Source organism: Aquarana catesbeiana, linkage group LG02 (genome assembly GCF_042186555.1).
Source record: "Aquarana catesbeiana isolate 2022-GZ linkage group LG02, ASM4218655v1, whole genome shotgun sequence".
Classification (NCBI taxonomy): domain Eukaryota; kingdom Metazoa; phylum Chordata; class Amphibia; order Anura; family Ranidae; genus Aquarana; species Aquarana catesbeiana.
This window is the reverse complement of record NC_133325.1, coordinates 48179419-48202746: the sequence shown is the minus strand read 5'-3', so window position 1 is coordinate 48202746 and position 23328 is coordinate 48179419. Positions and strand designations below refer to the sequence as shown.

The 23328-nt window shown below is 40.5% G+C and overlaps 1 protein-coding gene across 4 annotated transcripts in view; it reads left to right on the top strand.

The window, feature by feature from the left end:
- MYO7A (myosin VIIA) overlaps nt 1–23328 on the top strand; it is a 305890-nt gene that overhangs the window by 185657 nt on the left and 96905 nt on the right. For all 4 annotated transcript variants that reach the window (XM_073612854.1, XM_073612852.1, XM_073612851.1 and 1 more), the window contains 5 exons: nt 2442–2651; nt 9695–9898; nt 16035–16211; nt 19854–19943; nt 22463–22590. In XM_073612854.1, the coding sequence (XP_073468955.1) occupies nt 2442–2651; nt 9695–9898; nt 16035–16211; nt 19854–19943; nt 22463–22590 (809 nt within the window). The remainder of the gene's footprint in view (nt 1–2441; nt 2652–9694; nt 9899–16034; nt 16212–19853; nt 19944–22462; nt 22591–23328) is intronic.

The window sequence follows — 23328 nt, the reverse complement described above, 5'->3', positions numbered from 1 at the left end:
GCACTTTACAGAAAATTATAGAGCTGCAGACTGAAAAGGAAAGGTAATGTTTAAAAACCTTCAATTACAATATGACTTAATTATATATACTATATTTTTTTCCCCATGAAAGTGGAGTTACCCTTTAACTACTTTGGCTCTCATACCTGTATACCTCTTATGGAGGGAGCAGAGCAATTTTTTTTATTTCCACCATATTCTCTATATCTGGAAAAAACATTGTCATTACTTAGGATAAGAAATTAATACGTATATTGTTTTTTGAAAAAAAAAAGCCTCCCTTTTGCTAGTAGTGTTTGGCAAAAATAATTTTATTTACAAATAAAAATAGTTTTTTTTTTTTTTTTTTTTTTATAATATGTCCATTTTTTCATTATGCGACACTGGAAAAGAAATAAAGAAGAATGAAAAGTAAAAAACTAAATATTCATGGTAAAAAAAAAAAATAGAACTAAAAAAAATCAGCAGAAAAAAAATTGCTAAGGGGAGGAAGATAATTAGTGCTGATTAGGTTAGGGTTAATATAGATTAAATAAGTATATATTTTATGAAAAAAGAAAACATAACTAGTAAATATTCTTTAAGCGATATGATATGCATATCAATTGGAGAGGCTGATTTACTAAAGGAACTAACATTTTTCACTCAATAAATTTAATGAAGATTGATTTAAATTATCCAATTATGTGAAAAGCAAATAGCTGTTTATTTATTTTATCTGCACATGACCATTTATTGAAAGTGAACACGGCTACAATGTATGTAACGCACTCCTGAAACCTACACTCTGTACATAGCACATTCTTGAACTCTGTATGTAACACACCCCTAAACCAGTGGCGGCTGGTGGCTTTTTTTTTGGGGGGCGGTGGCGAACAACCACCCCCCCAGTTGGTTAGTCAGTCGGTCGGCGGTACCCCCCTCCCCGGCACTTACCCCATCTAGGTGGCGGCTGGGTTGCAGGCTCCTACGGGCGTGTTGCTGGCTCCTACCAGTGGAGGGCAGTGGGCGGGTTGCGGGAAGCGGCTCCTGTGTCCTCTCCTCCTTGGCTTCAGCGGCAGAGGGGGTTGCGTGCAGCGACTCCTGAGTACTCTCCTCCTCGGCTTCAGCAGCAGGGGGGGTTGCGGACAGTTGCTCCTGTGTCCCCTCCCCTCCTCAGTGGCGGGCAGCAGGCGGCGGCTCCTGTGTCCTCTCCTCTTCAGCTTCGGCGGCGGGCAGCAGGCGGGTTGCAGGCAGCGGCTCCTGTGTCCTCTCCTCCTCGGCTTCGGCGGCAGGGGGGATTGCGGGCAGCAGCTCCTGTGTCCTCGCCTCCTTGGCTTCAGCGGCAGGGGGGTTGCAGGCAGCGGCTCCTGTGTCCTCTCCTCTTTGATGGTAGGCAGCAGGTGGCGGCTCCTGTGTCCTCTCCTCCTCAGCTTTGGCTGCGGGCAGCAGGGGGGTTGCGTGCAGCGGCTCCTGTGTCCTCTCCTACTCGGCTTCAGCGGCAGGGGGGGTTGCTGGCAGCGGCTTCTGTGTCCTCTCCACCTTGGCTTTGGCGGCTTCTTCCTCCTCCCAGGCATCCAATAGGATCTCCTGTCCTTTTAGCCAGTCGGGTGATGGGTCTCAAGACCCGCTTCCTGATTGGCCAAGAGGAGGATCAGTGGGGCGATAGCGAATATTCATTCGCTATTATCACACAACTGGGTGGTATCGGGGCACAAAGCCCACCCTTTTTTGAAGCCTATTAGAGCCTCTGGCTCTAATCACATCCTTCAAAAAAACACTCACCCCGCCATTGGAATCCATGAGTCCAGCACACCCTGTATGTAGATCAGGGGGCCGGACGCATGGACAGGGGGGAGGGGGGGGGCCCCGTGCGCCCCTAATGGATGGGCCGCCGCTCCCCTAAACCCTGCACTCTGTACGTAGCACATTCTTAAACTCTGAACTCTGTATGTAACGCACTCCTGAACCCTGCACTCTGTACATAGCATATTCTTGAGCTCTGTATGTAACGCACCCCTAAAGCCTGCACTCTGTACGAAGCACATTCTTGAGCTCTGAACTCTGTATGTAATGCACTCCTGAACCCTGCACTCTGTACGTATCGCACTCCAGATAAAACCTGCCCTTTGAGGGCAACCATACTGCTGATGCGTCCACAATGAAATTGAGTTTGACACCCCTGTTCTACACCATGGGGATGAAGACATTTTGTTCATACTTCAAATCATCAAATTTGTTTACGTTTTAGCAAGATCTTTAAAGTCCCATTCTCCTCCTGATATGCAGTTGCATCTTACTTGAGCATTCACCATTCAGAAAAATCACACCAAAGATGGCTTTGGACGCACCACAATAAAATACAAAAGTGATCAGGTAGCCTCAGAGGACATGGAGATTGTAAAGTCATAATGAAATGATTTTCTTCGTCTCACAATGTTTTACTTTGTACTCACTAATAGGTACGTCTTGCCCAGTTGGCCCTGGAGGATGCCGAGAGAGAGGTGAGGGAGAAAGAGGAGGCCCGAAGGAAGAAGGAGATGCTAGACAAGATGGAGAAGGCCAGAAACGAACCTGTGAATGATTCCGACATGGTGGACAAAATGTTTGGATTCCTTGGAACAACGTCATCTCTTCCAGGACATGACGGGCAGGCACCCACGGGATTTGAGGTAACGGTTCCTGAACACAAATACCTATTTCATTCCTAATGGCTTCATTTCCAGACTTTCTGATGTTGAAAGGAGTGAAGCTTCTATGTTAGGATTTCTCCACCAGGGTTCTGTGGAACTCTATGGCTCCTATGGAGTTTGCTAGGGGTTCATTGAGGGAATGACAGATTCATCTCCTACCTACCATGACCACCATTGTAAGGGAGTTATTTTTATTGGCATACAATGTAGGAGGTAACTTTTTTAGTGACTCTAAGGGGACAGGGCTCCACTGACCATGAGTGTAAAGGGACACTACAGTTTTAACAGTTTTGAACTTCACTTAAGCCCATTATAATAAATCATTTTATATTTCAATTATTTTTGTCTTATACAGCAGGGGTGTGCTGAAAAATAATCTGCTCTGGGCGTAAAATACTCTAGGTACCCCTCATTCGCCATCCTTTCTAAAACTGTCTACAACTTCCTGATCATGCTAATGTACTATGAGCTAGAGACATCATTTTTAGCAGGAGTACTCTAAGACCTAAAATTATTGTAAGGGTTCCTCCAAGGTAAAAGCTTTGAGAAAGGCTTTTCTAAGTAATAGGTGTGGATTTATAATGCCGCGTACGCACGGTCGGACTTTCCGGCATACTTGGTCCGGCGGACCAGAGTCCGCCGGACAATCCGACCGTGTGTAGGCTCCAGCTGACTTTTTTTTCCCAAAAGTCCGCCGTACCTAGATTTGAAGCATGCTTCAAATCTTAGTCCGCCGGACTCAGTTCCTGACGGAAAGCCCGTTCGTCTGTATGCGTCTGTATGCTGGTCCGATGGACCAGATACGACGCAAGGGCAGAGTACTGCATCTCGCGCTCGCTGCAATAGGAAAAACAAATTTTCCTATTGCGGTGAGTGCGAGGCATCCCAGGCCCTTAGGTCTGGTATGGGTCTTAAGGGGAACCCCCCCACGCTGAAAAAACGGCGTGGGGCCCCCCTAAAATCCATATCAGACCCCGATCTGAGCACGCAGCCCGGCCGGTCAGGAAAGGGGGTGGGGACGAGCGAGCGCCCCCCCCCCCCCGAATTGTACCAGGCCGCATGCCTTTAACAAGGGGGCTGGGTGCTTTGGGGGAGGGGGTGCCCTGCGGGGGCCCCCCCACCACAAAGCACCTTGTCCCCATGTTGAGGACAAGGGCCTCTTCCTGACAACCCTTGCTTATCGGAATCCGGGAGACCCCAGATCCCGGCCCCCCGCCCTATGTGAATGAGTATGGGGTACATGGTACCCCTACCCATTTACCTAGGGAAAAAGTGTCAATAATAAAACACACTACACAGGTTTTTGAAGTAATTTATTAGACAGTTCCGGGGGGTCTTCTTCCGACTTCGGGGGTCCCTCCAGTTCCTCTTCTCCCGGCGTCCGGTTGGTTCTTCTCTGCTCCCTCTGGCCTCTTTTCCCGGTGTTCCAGTTCTTATGCCGGCTCCTCCGCAGTCTTCATGCCGCTCTTTTGCCAGCGGAGGTCCGGACTTCTGGCCTCTGGCTTCTGGGCTTCTTCTCTTCTTCCCATGTTGACACGACGGTCTCTCAGCCTGGAATGCTCTCTGAGAGCTCCGATGTGACTTATATAGGCGGAGACCCCGCCCCCTTATGCCGTCACAGTACCTGGGCATGCTTGGACTGTGACGTTTTAGGAGGCGTGGTCAACATCACCCGGTGACCACGCCCCCTAAAACGTCACAGTCCCAGCATGCCCAAGCAGATTGGTTTCTCTGCAGAATTGTGACTAATTGTGCCCTCTCTAGCTTTAGTAAATAAACCCCTTAGTATCCCGATATCCGCCGCAATATCGCAGCCCCACTATAAGTCGCTGATCCACTATATAATAAAAAATATCCCATCATTTTTAAATGCTATAACTTTTGCGCAAACCAATCAATATATGCTTATTGGGATTTTCTTTACCAAAAATATGTAGCAGAATACATATTGGCTTAAATTGATGAAGAAATTTTTTTTTTTAGATATGTTTTACAGTAAAGAAAGAAAGTAAAAAAAAATATATATATTTTTAAACTTGTCAGTCTTTTTTTGTTTATAGCGAAAAAAGTAAAAGACCCAGAGGTGATCAAATACCACTAAAAGAAAGCTCTATTTGTGGGGGGGGGGGGGGGGGGGGACATAAATTTTATCTGGGTACAGCATAGTTACATAGTAGGGGAGGTTGAAAAAAGACACAAGTCCATCAAGTCCAACCTGTGTGTGCACGAATGTGCAATTGTCAGTTAAAGTAACGCAGTGACGTATCGCAAAAAAGGGCCTGATGAGTAAGGGGGGCTTAAATCTTCTGGAGGTCTAGTGGTTAAAGTGATTGTAAGCTCAAAGTTTTTATTTTTTTTTTATTTTTATAAGTAACAAACAGGTTTATACTTACCTGCTGTGTGTAATAGTATTGCACAGAGCAGCCCTGAACCTCCTCTTATCCGGTCCCCCGCTGGCGCTCCTGGCTCCTCGTCTTCTCGGTGTGCCACCATTGGAAGCCACTTCCTATCATGGCACACCTGTGGGCTCAATCCTGGGCAGCTTGATCCCCCTGGGCTCCCTCATCACAGGATTTGACTGACAGCAGCGGGAGCCAATGGCTGATGGGCACAGTATAAGGGAGGGTGAGGGGGCGATGCTTTTACCTAAACGTTTTTTACCTTAATGCAAGTAATCCATTAAGGTAAAAAATGTTTAGGCTCTAGAATCACTTTAAGGCCCTTTTAATTAATAATTTCATATTAAGATTATTATTGTCTTATACAACAGGAACATGTTGAGAAATGATCTGGGTGTAAAATTCTCTAGGTACGTCTCATAGTTACATAGTTAACATAGTTACATAGTAGGTGAGGTTGAAAAAAGACATCCATCAAGCACCTTCAAGTGCTTATCTAATAGTTTTTTGAAATTATCGATGCTCCCCGCTGAGACCACCAACTGTAGAAGGAAATTCCAAATCCTTGCTGCTCTTACAGTAAAGAACCCTCTATGTAGTTTAAGGTTGAACCTCTTTTCTTCTAATTTTAGTGAATGTCCACGTGTCTTATTAAATTCCCGTACGCGGAAAAGTTTTATCCCTGTAGTGGGGTCACCAGTACGGTATTTGTAAATTGGAATCATATCCCCTCTCAAGTGTCTCTTCTCCAGAGAGAATAAGTTCAGTGCTCGCAACCTTTCCTCGTAACTAATACCCTCCAGACCCTTTATTAGCTTTGTTGCCCTTCTTTGTACTCGCTCCATTTCCAGTACATCCTTCCTGAGGACTGGTGCCCAGAACTGGACAGCATACTCCAGGTGAGGCCGGACCAGAGTCTTGTAGAGCGGGAGAATTATTGTTTTATCTCTGGAGTTAATCCCCTTTTTATTACATGCCAATATTCTGTTGGCTTTGCTTTCAGCAGCTTGGCATTGCTGAGTCTATCATCTACTAGGACCCCCAAGTCCTTTTCCATCCTAGATTCCCCCAGAGGTTCTCCCCCCAGTGTATAGATTGCATTCATATTTTTGCCACCCAAATGCATTATTTTACATTTTTCCACATTAAACCTCATTTGCCATGTAGTTGCCCACCACATTAATTTGTTCAGATCTTCTTGCAAGGTTTCCACATCCTGCGGAGAAGTTATTGCCCTGCTTAGCTTAGTATCGTCCGAAAATACAGAGATTGAACTGTTTATCCCATCCTCCAGATCGTTTATAAACAAATTAAATAGGATTGGTCCCAGCACAGAACCCTGGGGACTCCACTACCCACCCCTAACCATTCCGAGTACTCCCCATTTATCACCACCCTCTGAACACGCCCTTGTAACCAATTTTCAATCCATGTACTCACCCTATGGTCCATGCCAACTGACTTTATTTTGTACAGTAAATGTTTATGGGGAACTGTGTCAAATGCTTTTACAAAATCCAGATACACCACGTCTACGGGCCTTCCTTTATCTAGATGGCAACTCACCTCCTCATAGAAGGTTAATAGATTGGTTTGGCAGGAACGATTCTTCATGAATCCGTGCTAATTACTGCTAATGATACTGTTCTCATTACTAAAATCTTATATATAGTCCTTTATCATCCCCTCCAAGAGCTTGCATACTATTGATGTTAGGCTAACTGGTCTGTAATTCCCAGGGATGTATCTCGGCCCTTTTTAAAATATTGGTGCTACATTGGCTTTTCTCCAATCAGCTGGTACAATTCCAGTCAGTAGACTGTTCGAAAAAATTAGGAACGATGGTCTGGCAATTACTTGACTGAGTTCCTTAAGGACCCTCGGGTGTAAGCCATCTGGTCCCGGTGTCTCATTCATCATTCTTTCTAAAACTTGTTAAAAATTTACTAACCAATGTTAATACACCATGAGCTATAAATATAATAATTTTTAGCAGGAGTTGTGTGACAATTGAAGAATATTTTTAGGATTTCTCCAGGGTAAAAGGATTGAGAAAGACTGTTCTGGGCAATAGGTGTGGCTTCAAGAGAGTATAGGCATAGATGACTGGTTCAGGGCTGAGCTTCTGCTTATCATGTACAGTATGAGGCTTTTGCTTCCCATATACTTGGCAATTTTTCAAGTATCTCACTTAGCTTTCAGTTGGCAAAACAGCATCAAGCCAACCTACGAGCAGCGCTGCCCCAGATATATAAAAATCAACGTTTCTTGCTTATTTGCCTTGTTTTGGTCTGTTGGATATATCTTTAACCATTTCAGCTCTGGAATTTTTTACACCCTTAATGACCAGGCCATTTTTTGCGATAGGGCACTGCGTTGCTTTAACTGAGATAAACAAAAAAAGACCGATAATTTTGAAAAAATAAATACAATATTTTTTATTTTCTGCTATAAAACAAATCCAATAAAAAAAATGTAAAAAAATCGAATTTTTTCATAAATTTAGGCCAATATGTATTAAGCTACATGTTTTTGGTAAAAAAAAAATCCCAATAAGCGTATATTGATTGGTTTGCACAAAAGTTATAGCATCTACAAGCTATGGGATATTTTTATGGCATTTTTATTTATTTATTACTAGTAATGGTGGTGTTCAGCGATTTTTAACGGAACTGCAACATTGCGGTGGACAAATCGGACACCTAACTGACACTTTTGACACTTTTTTGGGAACCAGTGACATTATTACAGTGATCAGTGCTAAAAATATGCACTGTTACTGTACTAATGACACTGGCAGAGAAGGGGTTAACACCAGGGGCGATCAAAGGGTTAAATGTGTTCCCTATGAGTGCTTTCTAACTATGGGGGTGGGGGGGGGGTGCTTTCACTAAAGGAAAACAGAGATCCATGTTTCTGCTTAGCAGTTAAGGGGTTAACACCAGGGGCGATCAAAGGGTTAAGTGTGTCCCTAGGGGGTGCTTGCTAACTGTGGGGGGGATGGACTGACTGGAGCAACACAGAGATCCGTGATCCAGAAGATCTCTGTGTCCTCCCCTTGTTTACATCGGCAGATCGCCGTTCTGCCTCTCTGGGGAACGATCGCGTGCACATCGAAATGACGTACAGGTATGTAGTTTTGTGCAATAGAGCTACCCTGCCACAGTATATCTGCGGTAGGCGGTCTTTAAGTGGTTAAAAAACATTTTTCGATATCTAATAAGAGAAAAAGTAACGGTTGATCCTGCCAAAAATCCAGTAAGATGCAACTTTTTGTGCCTACGCGCCAGTGAAATCTCAAACAGTGTTATCAGCTCTGCCCAGTTCATCTTTGCGATATATGAAACCCCCTCACTTTCTATATTATGAAGATAAAGAGAAGAGCAGGTGCTCTGTAGTCTTAGCACACTTCCTGCCCTTGGGTGACAATAATGCTCCTCCATAGGTACAGTACAGAAAGTGAGGCTTGGAGCCGAAAGTGTGTTACTGACAAGATCATCAGATAAAAAAAAAGGTAAAAGGAGCCTGACAAAGGAAAACTAATGCAGCCACCACATTTTAGGAGTGCTAATCTGAAATAAATTCCTGGGTTTAGATTAGACATGTGCAATTCATTTAGTTCCGAATTCGTTTTTTAACGAATTTAGACAAATTTGTTAATTCGGAAATTTTATGAACTTTTCCGAATAACCGGAAAGTAAAAATTTCGGAAATTCTGAAAAAAAAAAATTTCGGAAATTCAAAATTCAAAAATTCGAAGAATCAAAATTTGAAAATTCGGAAATTCTAAATTTGAAAATTTGGAAATTGAAAAGAACGAAAATAAGAACGAAAATCTGAAATAATAATTAACTAATAATAACTTATTACTAACTATTAAATTATAGGTATTGGAATTTCCTTTCAAATTTGGCTGTCAGGGAATGTAATGAATACGAATTTATCCGAAGTTACGAATTATCCGTAATAACGAATGCGTATCTAAACGAATGGAACGTAACAAATTAATAATAATAAATAACAATAATCATAAAAACGTATTATTATTTATTATTATTTCGTTCCGTGCCATTTGTTTAGATGTGGCATTCATTATTACAGGTAATTGGTAACTTCGGATAAATTCGTATTCATTACATTCACTGACAGCCAAATTTGAAAGGAAATTCCAATACCTATATTTTAAAAGTTATTTCTAATTTTCTAATTTTCGGATTTTCCTTTTTTTATTTTCCAATTTCCAGATTTTCTAATTCCGAATCTTGGAATTTACGAATTTACGAATTCCAAATTTTGGAATTTTGGAATTTTCGAGTTTTCGAATTTTGGAATTTTCGAGTTTTCAAATTTTGGAATTTTCGAGTTTTCAAATTTTGGAATTTTCGAATCTCTGAATTTTCGAATTTCCAAAAAAAAAACAAGAAATGAATGAAATGAAAACTAACAAATTTTTTGGCAGTGCACATGTCTAGTTTAGATACACTTTAACCTAGTTGTATGGTACTGGATTGTGATAGGAAACCCCACATAAACACAGAGAATGCACAAATTCCATACATCGGAATTTGAACTGTGCTACTATTTTAATTTAAAGTGTCCTTTAACCAATATTTCTTCTTTCAGGATCTGGAGAGAGCTCAGGGAGACATGGAGGAAGCTGATCTAGATGATTCTTTGCCTCTTCCTGAAGAGGAGGAAGAGGACCTCTCAGAGTATAAGTATGCAAAGTTTTCAGCAACGTATTTCCAGGGGACAACCACCAACACCTATATCCGGAGACCCCTGAAGCAGCCTCTTCTCTACCATGAAGATGAAGGAGACCAACTGGTAAGATGACCTATAATGTCTCTCAAAGCAAAACTGGCAACATTTTAGACTAATTTATGGCAGACCCATACTACAGCCTGCTTAAATGATAAATATGTAATTGTAGTTTTATTAAAGGAGATGTATGGCCAAAGCTCTTTTGGCCATACTTCTCCTGTAGGTCACAGGAGTGCTACTTCATTCTGCACTCCTATGATCCAGATTCAGCCGACAGCGGGCTAAAGCCCTCTGTCAACTGCCATCACGAAGCCGATCTAGACTCTGAGGGGATCCTGACCACAACAAAAGATGGGATATAACTTCCACATTGATAATGATAATCACCCGCAGATCACTCACCACATCAGGTTTTGTCACCGTAACCAAAAATATCTGTACAATACCAAAAAAAACCCTGGTGAAGATCACCTGGGAAGCAGCCTTTTTATTTCCAAAATATAAATATCAAATATTTAACAAATCAATAACATAAAAACCAGAACAGACAGTTTATTAAAGAATGGAGCCACAAGGTCTTAATAGGCATAAAATCCAAGACAGTACCTGCTTGTCACTTCTCAGGCCTCCAGCTGCAAAACCACCGGCTCGGAGACAACCCCCAGGTACACATACACCAACTGGGAGCTGTACGTCAGACGGGGTCCCTACACCATACCTTTTTTGTGCCCATATGCACCTAAAAGGACCTTGCACCCCACCACTCGCCATATCTGGTTCCACAGAACACCCAATTCCCCAACCCGAAATACCCACCAAATGCAGGGCAGGAGGGTGGGAAGTTGTTCCATGCTTGCTGCTTCTGACCGAAGACCACCCCCATCCGGTCCCCTAACGACTTCCCCCAATCTCTACCCATTCCTAGACCATGCCCCAATTAGCCAACTACCATGCCTATCCGGCAACAGCCCAACTGTTACTATCTCTCTATACCCGAGCCCCTTTAACCCCTGTCATGAAGGCCCTCCGTCTAATGCCTTGTGGTTCTACTCCGGGACTCTCTATTCTGCATCCAATGATTGTTTTTTTTCTTAATTATTATTTATTTTTATATTAACCCCTTCCCGCCGACCGTACGCAGATATGCGTACTCGGCTTTCCGGGGTTATACCGGGATGATGCCTGCAGCTGCAAGCATCATCCCGGTACCGTTGTTTACAGCGGGCGATCGGCTACCCGAGTATAACAACCGATGTGGCTAAAAGCCGCTCGGCTGTTATACCGGAGGAGCGGGAGGGGACATCACCCCCCTCCCGCCACTTCCCGCCGCTCTTACCGGGCCTCCCGTGCGATCGGGAGGCCCGGTGTCCAATCGTCTGCCTTCGGCAGCTGGGGGGCTGGAACGAAGCTGTGGGCGGCTTCGTTCCAGCCTTCTCATTGTAAACGCGGAAGCGACGTCACGACGTCACTTCCCGTTTACTCGGCTGCCAATGGCGCCGGTTTTAAAAAAATATACAGTATTCAGAATCGCCGTGTTCGGCGATCTGAATACTTTGAAGTGCAAAGGAGGGATCGGGGGTCTTTTAGACCCCCGATCCCTCCATAAAGAGTACCTGTCACCACCTATTATTGTCACAAGGGATGTTTACATTCCTTGCGACAGCAATAAAAGTAAAAAAAAAAAAATTTTTTTTAAACACAATTTATAAAGTAAAAAAATAAATAAAATTAAAAAAAAAAAAAATTTTTTAAAGTGCCCCCGTCCCCGCGAGCTCGCGCAGCAAAGAAAACACATACGGAAGTTGCGCCCGCATATGTAAACGGTGTTCAAATCACACATGTGAGGTATCGCCGCAATCGTCAGAGCGAGAGCAATAATTCTAGCCCTAGACCTCCTCTGTAACTCAAACCTGGTAACCGTAAAAAAAATTTAAAGCGTCGCCTATGTAAATTTATAGGTACCGTAGTTTGTCGCCATTCCACGAGTGCGTGCAATTATAAAGGGTGACATGTTTGGTATCTATTTACTCGGCGTAACATCATCTTTCACATTATACAAAAAAATTGGGGTAACTTTACTGTTTGGATTTTTTAAAATTCATCAAGTGTCCCTTTTCCAAAAATTTGCGCTTAAAACACTGCTGCACAAATACCGTGTGATATAAACTATTGCAACAATCTCCATTTTATTCTCTAGATTCTCTGCTAAAAAATATATATAATGTTTGGGAACTCTAAGTAATTTTCTAGCAAAAAATACGCATTTTAACTTGTAAACACCAAATTTCAAAAATAGGCTTAGTCATGAAAGGGTTAATAAATTGTGTTTTTAAAAAAAATAATTTTTGATCACTTTTATTGCTGTCACAAGGAATGTAAACATCCCTTGTGACAGTAATAGGTGGTGACAGGTACTCTTTATGGAGGGATTGGGGGACCCCCGATCCCTCCTTTGCACTTCAAAGTATTCAGATTGCCGTTTTCGGCGATTCTGAATACTGTATATTTTTTTTAAAACCGGCGCCATTGGCAGCCGAGTAAACGGGAAGTGACGTCATGACGTCGCTTCCGTGTTTACAATTAGGAGGCTGGAACGAAGCCGCTCACAGAGGCGGCGGATTGGTCATTGGGCCTCCCGATGCAACGGGAGGCCCGGTAAGAGCCGCATCGGTTGTTATATCTGGAGAGCCGATCGCCGGCTCTAAAAAACAGTACTGGGATGATGCCTGCAGCTGCGGGCATCATCCCGATATAACCCCCGAAAGCCGAGTATGCACATCTGCGTACGCTCGGCAGAAAGGGGTTAAAGTGGTTGTTAACATTCTATACTATGATCATGCCATCCTCTCTGTTCTATATTGCTGTGTGCCCCTGTGCCTGTGCTGTATAAAAAAAATGCAGATTATACCATATATCAGAGCCTCCGGCTCTCTCCTCTGCCCGGCTGACAGCTATAGCGGGTGGGGGGCGGAGCACTCCCGCTGACGTCAGCCGGGGAGGAGGGGAGCAGAGAGGAGAGAGGTCCGAGGAGTCACGTGAGTGCCAAGAGACGCTCTAAAATCAAGTAGAAATCTGTATCTTTTTAATACAGCACAGGGGCACATTGCATTACATAACAGAGGGGGTGGCATGCTTATAGTATAGATTTGATTGCACCAGGATGGGGGGAGGTCGTGGAGTGGATGGAGCTGACAGGCAGGGAGGGGAGGGAGGAGCAGGACAGAGGAGGGCTGCGAATGAAAGAGGCACGTAAACTGACCACGGTGTCAGGGCTCAGCAGCCATGATATACCGTGGTCAACTTAGGGGGGGGGCATAGCCAGGGAGGATCAGCCAGGTTTTTTAGGTGATACAGGGGGCCAGGTTACACAGCACAAGCACTGTGCTGTTATGCATGCTTTAAGGGAACAGGATCCACTTAACTGCGGCAGGGCAGCCCGGTGTGCAAATTCACGTACCTATACGTGATTTTGTGCACGTGGTTTAGGGGGCGCGCCGCTCCCGCTGTGTCCAATCACACAACCATGGCCACCACAACCCGCCGATCGTTCACAGGAGAGATGGAGCAGCGGTGAGCCGAAGTAAACAAAGCACACCGCTTCTCTGTCAGGGAGGAAAAGAGAGAGATCGTGATTCAGCTAAGCTGAATCACGATCTCACTTTTCCTCTAGTGAATCCCCTCCCCCCACAGTTAGAAAACACCTCCCAGGGAATACATTGAACCCTGTGATCAGCCCTGTAGTTAACCCCTTCCCTGCCAGTGTCATTTATACTGTGACAGTGCATTTTTTTTTAGCATTGATCACTGTATTGGTGTCACTGGTCCCCAAATGTGTCACTTAGTGTCAGATTTGTCCACCGCAATGTCGCAGTCCCGCCGCCATTACCAGTAAAAACAATTTAAAAAAATTAAAAGTCCCTAGATATATCCCCTTTTTTTGTTTATAGCGCAAAAATAAATACAGCAGAGGTGATCAAATACCACTAAAAGAAGGGGGTAAAACCCTCCAGGGCTGAAGTGGTTAAAGTGGTTGTAAACCCTCACATACACCCAGTGAAATGACTGGTGTCAGGTGATACACAGGCATAAATCAAATCCTCTTACATAAGTTGTACTTGTTTATCAGCTGTGTTGTCTTCTCTACGTCTGTTCAAAGTGTTGAATTTATAAAGCTTGTCTGAGCTATCAGAAAGCAGTGGGCGGAGAGCTGAAATGACACACTGCGGAGCTCAGTGAGGAGAGCTCTGAGAGCTGATTGGAGGGAAGGAACACACCCCCCTCCACACAGCACACAGGAACAGAGCTGAGGCTGTCAATCAGCTGGAGCTCGCTGACCTGTCACCTTTTTTCTTTTGGTGTCAGAAAAAAAAGGCAGAAGTGATTCATGCTGATAGCAAAGGAATGAAGCAGCAGACAGAATGACACTTAGGGGTTGATTTACTAAAGGCAAATAGACTGTGCACTTTGCAGTTGCTCCAGAGCCTAGTAAATGAACAGAAGCGCTGCTGGCTTCCATCATCCAATCATGTGCAAGCAAAAATCCTGTTTTTTTTTTTTAATCTACCTTGTACGTCATTGGCTATTCTTTGCAAAGTGAAGCTTCACCTCATTTACTAAGCTCTGGAGCAACTGCAGTTTGCAAATTGAACAGTCTTTTTGCCTTTAGTAAATCAACCCCTTAGTGCTCTGGATTGAGACAAGTACACACTATAGGGGGATGTGCTTTGTTCATATTTAATGTCTGAGGTTTGCAACCACTTTAAATTAGACATGTGCACAGACAAAAAATTTGTTCATTTTCGTTTCATTCGTTTTTTTGCTTTTTTCGGAAATTCAAAAATTCGGATTTTTGAATTTTCGGATCTTTGAATTTTTTTCGAATTTCTGAATTTCAAATTTCTGAATTTTCAAATTTTCGAATTCCGAATTTTCAAATTTAAGGAAATTCAAAAATTCGAAAATCTGATAATTCGAAAAATTCAAAAACCGAAAAATACGAAAATCTAAAAAAAAAGAAAGAAAATCAGTTAAATTTGAAATAATAACTAACTAATAATAACTAATAAATTATAGGTGTTAGAATTTCCTTTCACATTTGGCTGTTTGTGAACGTAACGAATACAAATTTATCTGAAGTTATGAATTATCTGAAATAACGAATGCCGCATCTACACAAATGGAATGGAACAAATTAATAATAAATGATAGTAATAAAAAGGTTTTATTATTATTGTTATTTATTATTATTAGATCGTTACATTCCATTCTTTTAGATACGGCATTCGTTATTTCAGATGATTCGTAACTTCAGATAAATTCGTGTTCGTTACGTTCACTAACAGCCAAATTTGAAAGGAAATTCCAATACCTATAATTTATTAGTTATTATTAGTTATTATTTTAGATTTTTGGGTTTTCTAATTTTCGGATTTTCATTCTTTTGAATTTTCTGATTTTTATTCTTATTTTCTGATTTTCAAATTTACAAATTTTAGAATCTTCAAATTTCTGAAATTCCGAATTTCCGAATTTTCGAATTTCCGAATTTTCGAATTTTCGAATTTTCGAATTTCTGAATTTCCGAACTTCCGAAACTTCGAATTTCTGAACTTCCAAAATTTCAAATTTCCGAATTCGAATTTTCCAATTTTAGAATTTCCGAAATTTCGAATTTCCAAATTTTCGGAAATTCGGAAATTGAAAAATTTGGAATTTCGGAAATTTCGTAATTAACGAATTTGTCAAAATTAGTTAAAGAATGAATTTGGAACTAAATAAATTGCAAATGTCTACTTTAAATAAAGAAAAAAGGACCTGCAAAAAAACAAATGCAGCCACCACCACTGAGGAATGGTAAGCTGCTATAATATCCCGTATTACATTTTGTTGTCTGGTTTACACTTTACAAACTCTGTCAGGTTTTTATCTCTGTTTGTCACTCTGGTTATGTAGATTTCCCTTCACTTCACCTTCTGTCTGACATCCAATACCTGGACAGAAAGAAAGAGCTGATCCCTAACATAGGGACACATCTAGTAAAATAAATAAAATAATTAAAAAAAAATTAAATAAATAAAATAATTAATAAAAATCTGACAGAGGGTCTAACCCTGCATTTGTAAATGGTAGTGTGTTTTTTTTTTTTTTTACATAATATATTCCTAATTCAGTTTCTCATTTTTATGAATTAATTTCTCAGGCTGCTCTTGCTGTTTGGATTACTATTCTCCGCTTTATGGGCGACCTTCCGGAGCCAAAATACCACACGGCCATGAGCGACGGCAGCGAGAAGATCCCCGTCATGACAAAGATCTACGAGACGCTGGGGAAGAAGACCTATAAGAGGGAGCTCCAGGCACTACAGGGAGAGGGGGAGGTAAGTGTCACCTGGACTCAAGGCTGGTTTTGGTGTTCGCTCAAAGTTCTAGCACCCCCACTCTATAAGAACACTGGAGATATGTGACTTCACTTCCTATCCTGGAACACAATCGAAAGATAGAAAATCTCTCAGAATTGAGAGGAAATCCTTCTTAGACAGCTATTAGACATGTGCACTGACAAAAAATGTGTTCGTTTTAGTTGTCATTTCATTCGGTTTTTCTTTTTCGGAAATTCGGAATTCGGAAATCCGAAAATTTGGAAATTTGAAAATCGGAATTTTCGAATTTCCAAATTTTTGAATTTCCGTAAATTTGGAAATCCGAAAATTTGAATTTCCAAATTTTCAAATTTCCGAATTTCGAATTCCGAATTTTTTAAATTTCGAGTTTTCAAATTCCGAATGATCAAATTTCCGAAATGCCAAATTTAGGATTTCCAAATTTCCGAATGTCTCAATTTCCGAATTCGGAAATTCGAAATTTGGAAATTGAAAAATTCGGAAATTCTGAAATTTCGGAATTAACGAATTTGTCAAAATTCTTTAATAAACGAATTCGGAGCTAAACGAATTGCACATGTCTAACAGCCATCACTAGAACAGGAAGACTTTCACTCACTTCCTGTTCCTGTGACACCCCATAACATTTTAGAATTCCAATCCTCTTCAGTACCCAGTGACATCGGTAATCAGGACAAATATAGATGGTGAACTTCCTTAGTGTATGTGAATTGCATTCTTTATTCAATGTGTAAAGATGTCTTACATAATTGGGTTTAGCGCCAGAGGATGGCGAGTTCTCTAAGTGGCAGTAGAGCTCTGATATGGAGAGTAGATGTGTGTACATGGAGTGGTCTCATGTGCGGGGCCACAGAGCTACAAAGACTAGGGGGTCTATTTATAATACATTTGTTGGATGAATGTAAAACACAGATTTGTTTGTACTGCATGAATTCTGGCTGTAATTTCTCTAATAGATTATTCCCTAGGATTGTTGGCCCCATCTAGTGACCAAAATGTGGTATATTTTCTCATTTGAGGTATTACAGAAAACTGTACTGCACTTTGGCCTCTAGATGGAGCTGACGATCCAGAATTCGTTCAGCATGCATGAAAGCGTGTAACGTTCGGCCAACAAATGTTTTATATCTAGGCCTCTATGTGTGGGATAAGAAGCCTAATTTGTGCCTAAAAGTGGAACAATTGACTTTGACATGAGAATGGGATGTAGAGATGTGCTCAACAGAAACATTTGTTTCATTTAGTTTTAGATTCATTCCTTAAGTTAATCGTTTCATTATATTCGTTATGTTAGAATGATTAGTTTTGTATATTCGTTATTTTCTAATCGATTTGAAATTTGAAAATCAAATTTTGAAATTTGAAGTTTGAATTACAGAAGACGGCTGTATTCATTCTATTCTATTCTAATTCTTTTCTCCTCTATTCTATTCTCATTTCTTTCTATTTTTTTTTCTATTCTATTTGTTTCTATTTTATTCTACTCTATTCTATTCTTTTCTATTCTATTTAAATCTGTTCCTTTATTTTCTATTCTGTTCTATTCTATTCTATTCCCTTATTTTCTATTCTATTCTATTTTTTATATTCTATTATATTATTTTTGAATCTATTCTGTTCTATTCTTTTATATTCTACTCTATCCTTTTCATTTCTATTATATTCCTTTATATTCTATTTAATTATATTCCTTTATTTTCTATTCTGTTGTATTCTATTCCCTTATTTTCTATTCTAATCTGTTCTATTTTTTTAGATTCTATTCTATTCTTTTCAATTTTATTGTACTCTATTCTTTTATATTCTATTCCTTTATTTTTTTTTTTATAATATTCTGTTTTATTCTATTCTATTTTGCCTTATTGTATTCCTTAACTTTCTATTTTATGTTCTGTTTTATTCTATCATATCTTTTTATTTTCTATTCTATTCAATCTTATTTTATCCCATTTTATTCCACTCTACTATATTCTGTTCTATTCTATTTTATATTTTATTTTAGTCCTTTATTTTTTATTATATTCTTTTTATTCTATTCTATTCTATTCTGTTTTCTTCTATTCCTTAATTTTCTATTACATTCTGTTTTATTCTATCCTTTTTTTCTATTGTAATCAACCCAGTTTTATGGCATTTTATTCTATTCTACTATATTCCGTTCTGTTCTATTCTTTTATCTTATTAATTGATTTTTTAATTGTATTCTGTTTTATTCTATTCTATTCTGTTTTATTCTATTCCTTAATTTTCTATTATATTCTGATTTATTCTATTCTATTCTTTTTTCTATTCTATTCCTTTATTTTCTATTATATACTGTTTTATTCTATTATATTCCTTTGTTTTCTATTATATTCTGTTTTATTCTATTATATTTCTTTATTTTCTATTACATTCTGTTTTATTCCATTCCATTCTATTCCTTTATTAGAATGTCATACCCACAAAAATCAAGACAAAGAAGGATGAAAGAATTTTTAAAATTAGAAAGATATAAAATTATTCAGTTTGCCAGCACTTTTATTGGAGGGATGGCAGCAAAAGCTGTTTGCCAATAGTTATAAGTGTTCACATGGGTTTAACATTCCTTTGTAAACAAGGCATCCCTTTAGAATAGACAGCCTCAAGGAGTATATTAATGTTCTGAAAAGTTGATGAAATTATTATTTGCACCCAAGAAGATTTACAAAAATATAACAAGGTCTTTACTGCGAGCTCTGGAGAAAGCTGCCAGGATGCTTGCGAACACCACATTATATTCTGATTTATTCTATTCTATCCTTTTATTTTCTGTTCTATTCTATTTTATTCTATTCTATTCAATCCTATGTTATGCTATTCTATTCTATTCAGCAGCCTAATTAGGAATCACTTCACTTTTATTCCTTTCGTGATTTGGAAATTCAGGTGCATCCAAATCTCTAAGTAACAATAATTTTGTCCGAATTTCGATTCATGATGAAACAAATCGCACCTATCTAATGGGATACATCTTCCGAATTTACCAATGTATTATTATTATTATTATAATACAAGATTTATATAACGCCAACAGTTTGCGCAGCGCTTTACAACATGAGGGCAGACAGTACAGGTACAATACAATTCAATACAGGAGGGATCAGAGGGTCCTGCTCGTAAGAGCTTACAATCTAAGAGTTTTATCTTTCTAAAAAATGAAATGCAATGCTAAATTTATTGTACAATCCATAGAAAGTGCAGCATTTTAGTGTTCTTGATCTGCCTGGATACTGGGCTGTTTTGATCACTCTTCTACCCCACGCTCCAGCGGTCTAAGGTCCTGACTTCATCAAGATCATTGCAGGGTCAATGGCCTTGCATTGTACATGATGGCGGCAAAGGAATCCTTTTCAGATTTCCAGGAATTGGGCTTTACGTATGCAACAGCTGCTTCTTTATTTCTATCCTCTGAGGTTCACTTGTTGCTGGGATGAGAGATCAGCCACATGGGGAGTGCATTGTTTTTTATTTGAGTTAGCCGACTCATAGACTTGCCTGGTGGGAAGGAGCAGTAAAGTGTAACCGCCGTGTAATGAAGCAAAGCAGGAAACAGAGGCGGAGAATGTTATGCAATGTTCTTTTTGCCATCCCATGCAGAACGCTCACATTGACAGCCTGAAGAAGAATAGCGTTCGCCATAAACTGGTCTCTCTAACACTAAAGAAGAAGTCCAAGTTAACCGAGGAGGTACGTTGTATGGTCACTTTTTAAATTTTATTTATAAAGCAGTTTTTTTAGCTGGAACCAAATATATAGTAAGTGCATAGGATATGTGGCAGTTGTGCGCTGCCACCTAGTGGTGTGTGAATATAAAAGTACAAATGAACGCAGAAACTGTATGCAATAAATCTAGCTGCTGCTATCACCAGGATGTTATCACAAAACAACAATGAATGAATATCTAAAATCTATCTTTTTTAGATATAGTAAGTGCATAGCAAATGGGTTAAACCATTGACTGCGACTTGTGATTTATGCAAATAGACTTTTTAAGTCTTCTATCAGTCTACACAAGTAAAAAATATGAACTCCAAGCAGATATAAAATACTCAAATTAGTGCAATTCTGTATTCTTTAATCACTTCCGGACTGCCCCTCTGCGTACAGGCTGTGTAGGCAAAGTGACTTACCCGTACATCGCTTCCTACTCCAGTGTTTAGGGCGCACACACGCGCGCCCCTCCAGCCAGCACCCATTGTGATTTGTACACGGGGGGGGGCGTTTTAGCAAGTCCTGGTCAATGATTCACAACTGGATCCTGCTGATCGGCTGTGTACAATCAACACAGAGCTCTGTACAGAGGGAACGATCTCAATGTTTCTCATCCCTGCAAAGCAGCGATAAGAAACAGAAATATCTATTAGTAATAGCAGCACACTGTACACGCATTACACATTGTTAGGCACACATTTAACCCTTTGATCGCCCCAGATGTTAAAGTGGACCTTCAGTAATTTTTTCATCTTCCCATCTATTAATTCTTCTGCCCTTTTTGTTGTTTTAACTTTGGATAGTAAAACATTTTTTTTTTGCCAGTAAATACCTTATACAGCCCACTTCCTGTTTCTTGTCTGATCATTAGCCTAGGCTTATGACATCATGCACAGCTCTCTCTCTCACTCTTGTGAGAGTTTGCCAGGAAGGGGGGGGGGGAGTCATAAGAGAGCCAATGAGAGCTGCAGAGCTGGAGGTGTGTCTCTGTGTGTCTGTGTAAATCCAGGAAGTGAGCAGGCAGCAGCTTCAGCTGCCCACAGTTGAAATGGCTGCAGCCAGACTCAGTGGAGGGAGATTTCTGCATCAGATTTGGCAAGTACAGAATCACAGTATATATAAAATAATATGCAAAGTGGTTGGAGGGAAGCTTCAAAATGGCAAAGATGTTTTTATTACAAATTATGTGAGCAGACTGCAGTTCCTCTTTAACCCCTTCCCAGTCAGTGTCATTAGTACAGTGACAGTGTATAGTATTATCACTGATCACTGTATTAATGTCACTGGTGATGGCAGTTAGTCAGTCCCCCCCAGCGCCAGATTGCCTGCCGCACCATCACAGTCCCATTATAATCCACTGATCACCGCCATTAGTAGTATAAAAAAAAATGTAATAAAAAATTCCAGTATACAGTCAGGTCCATAAATATTGGGACATCGGCACAATTCTAATCTTTTTGGCTCTTTACACCACCACAATGGATGTGAAATGAAACAAACAAGATGCGCTTTAACTGCAGACTTTCAGCTTTAATTTGAGGGTATTTACATCCTAATCAGGGGAACAGTGTCGAAATTACAACAGTTTGTATATGTGCCTCCCATTTTTTAAGGGACCAAAAGTAATGGGACAATTGGATTGGAAAAGGATTTGCAACCAAGTATTAAAAAGTGAAAGTTTGATGGATGATTGTTAATCTGTCCCATTACTTTTGGTCCCTTAAAAAGTGGGAGGCACATATACAAACTGTTGTAATTCCTACACCGTTCACCTGATTTGGATGTAAATACCCTCAAATTAAAGCTGAAAGTCTGCAGTTAAAGGACATCTTGTTCATTTCATTTCAAATCCATTGTGGTGGTGTATAGAGCCAAAAAGATTAGAATTGTGTCGATGTCCCAATATTTATGGACCTGACTGTATATACCATAGTTTGTAGGCACTATAACTTTCGATCAATCAAAATACACTTATTGGGATTTTTTTTTATCAAAGACATGTAGCAAAATACATTTTGACCAAACTGTATGAAGAAATGTGTTTTTTTTTTTTTTTTTTTTTTATAACAATTAAGTAAAAAATATAGTTCTTTTTTCAACATTTTTGGTATCTTTTTTTTGTTTATATCACGAAAAATAAAAGAGTCAGCGGTGATGATCAAATACCACCAAAAGAAAGCTCTACGTGTGTGAAAAAAATTATATACATTTTGTTTGGCTACAGTGTTGCACGACTGCGCAATTACTAAATAAAATAGCACAGTGCTGAATAGCAAAAAATGACCTAACCACTTCCAGAGCTGAAGTGGTTAATGTTTTTTTTTTTTGTTTTTTGTTTTTTTTTTAATGCAAGCATTGTAAGTACCTGACTTGAGGTTGGTATCAGCCACTTGCTCTCCATGTACAGCAGAGCTCAGACTGAGAAAGTTAGAAGCAGCCAATTAATATTCTCATTAGAGCCTATAGTATTGTGACCTTTGCTTCCTCTGGTTCAGGTAACAAAAAGACTGCACGATGGAGAGTCTACCCTGCAGGGGAACAGCATGCTGGAAGATCGTCCCACTTCAAACCTGGAAAAACTCCATTTTATTATTGGCAATGGGATCCTGAGACCAGCACTTCGGTTGGTGTTTTTTTTTGTTATTTTTTATTACTAATAGCAAAAATGTGCCCGTTCCAGAACAGGGAAGGTTGGGGTGTAACAATTCTAAATATCTGTTTTCACAAATCTCTCCTTATTTCTGTGCAGAAAGTTAGGTGACAATAAAACAGTTGCACGGCAAACATTTAGGCCTCTTACACACAGGGGCCTGAGCCTGGGAAGCACAAATCCTGTCATATTTCCTCCACCTGGAGATCCCAGGTGTATACAGCCGCCAATATATACACTATATTGCCAAAAGTATTGGGACGCCTGCCTTTACACGGACATGGACTTTAATGGCATCCCAGTCTTAGTCTGTAGGGTTCAATATTGAGTTGGCCCACCCTTTGCAGCTATAAGAGCTTCAACTCTTCTGGGAAGGCTATCCACAAGGTTTAGGAGTGTGTCTATGGGAAGGTTTGACCATTCTTCCAGAAGTGCATTTGTGAGGTCAGGCACTGATGTTGGACAAGAAGGCCTGGCTCGCAGTCTCCACTCTAATTCATCCCAAAGGTGTTCTATCGGGTTGAGGTCAGGACTCTGTGCAGGCCAGTCAAGTTCCTCCACCCCAAACTCGCTCATCCATGTCTTTATGGACCTTGCTTTGTGCACTGGTCCAAATCATTTGGTGGAGGGGGGATTATGGTGTGGGGTTGTTTTTCAGGGGTTGGACTTGGCTCCTTAGTTCCAGTGAAGGGAACTCTTAAGGTGTCAGCA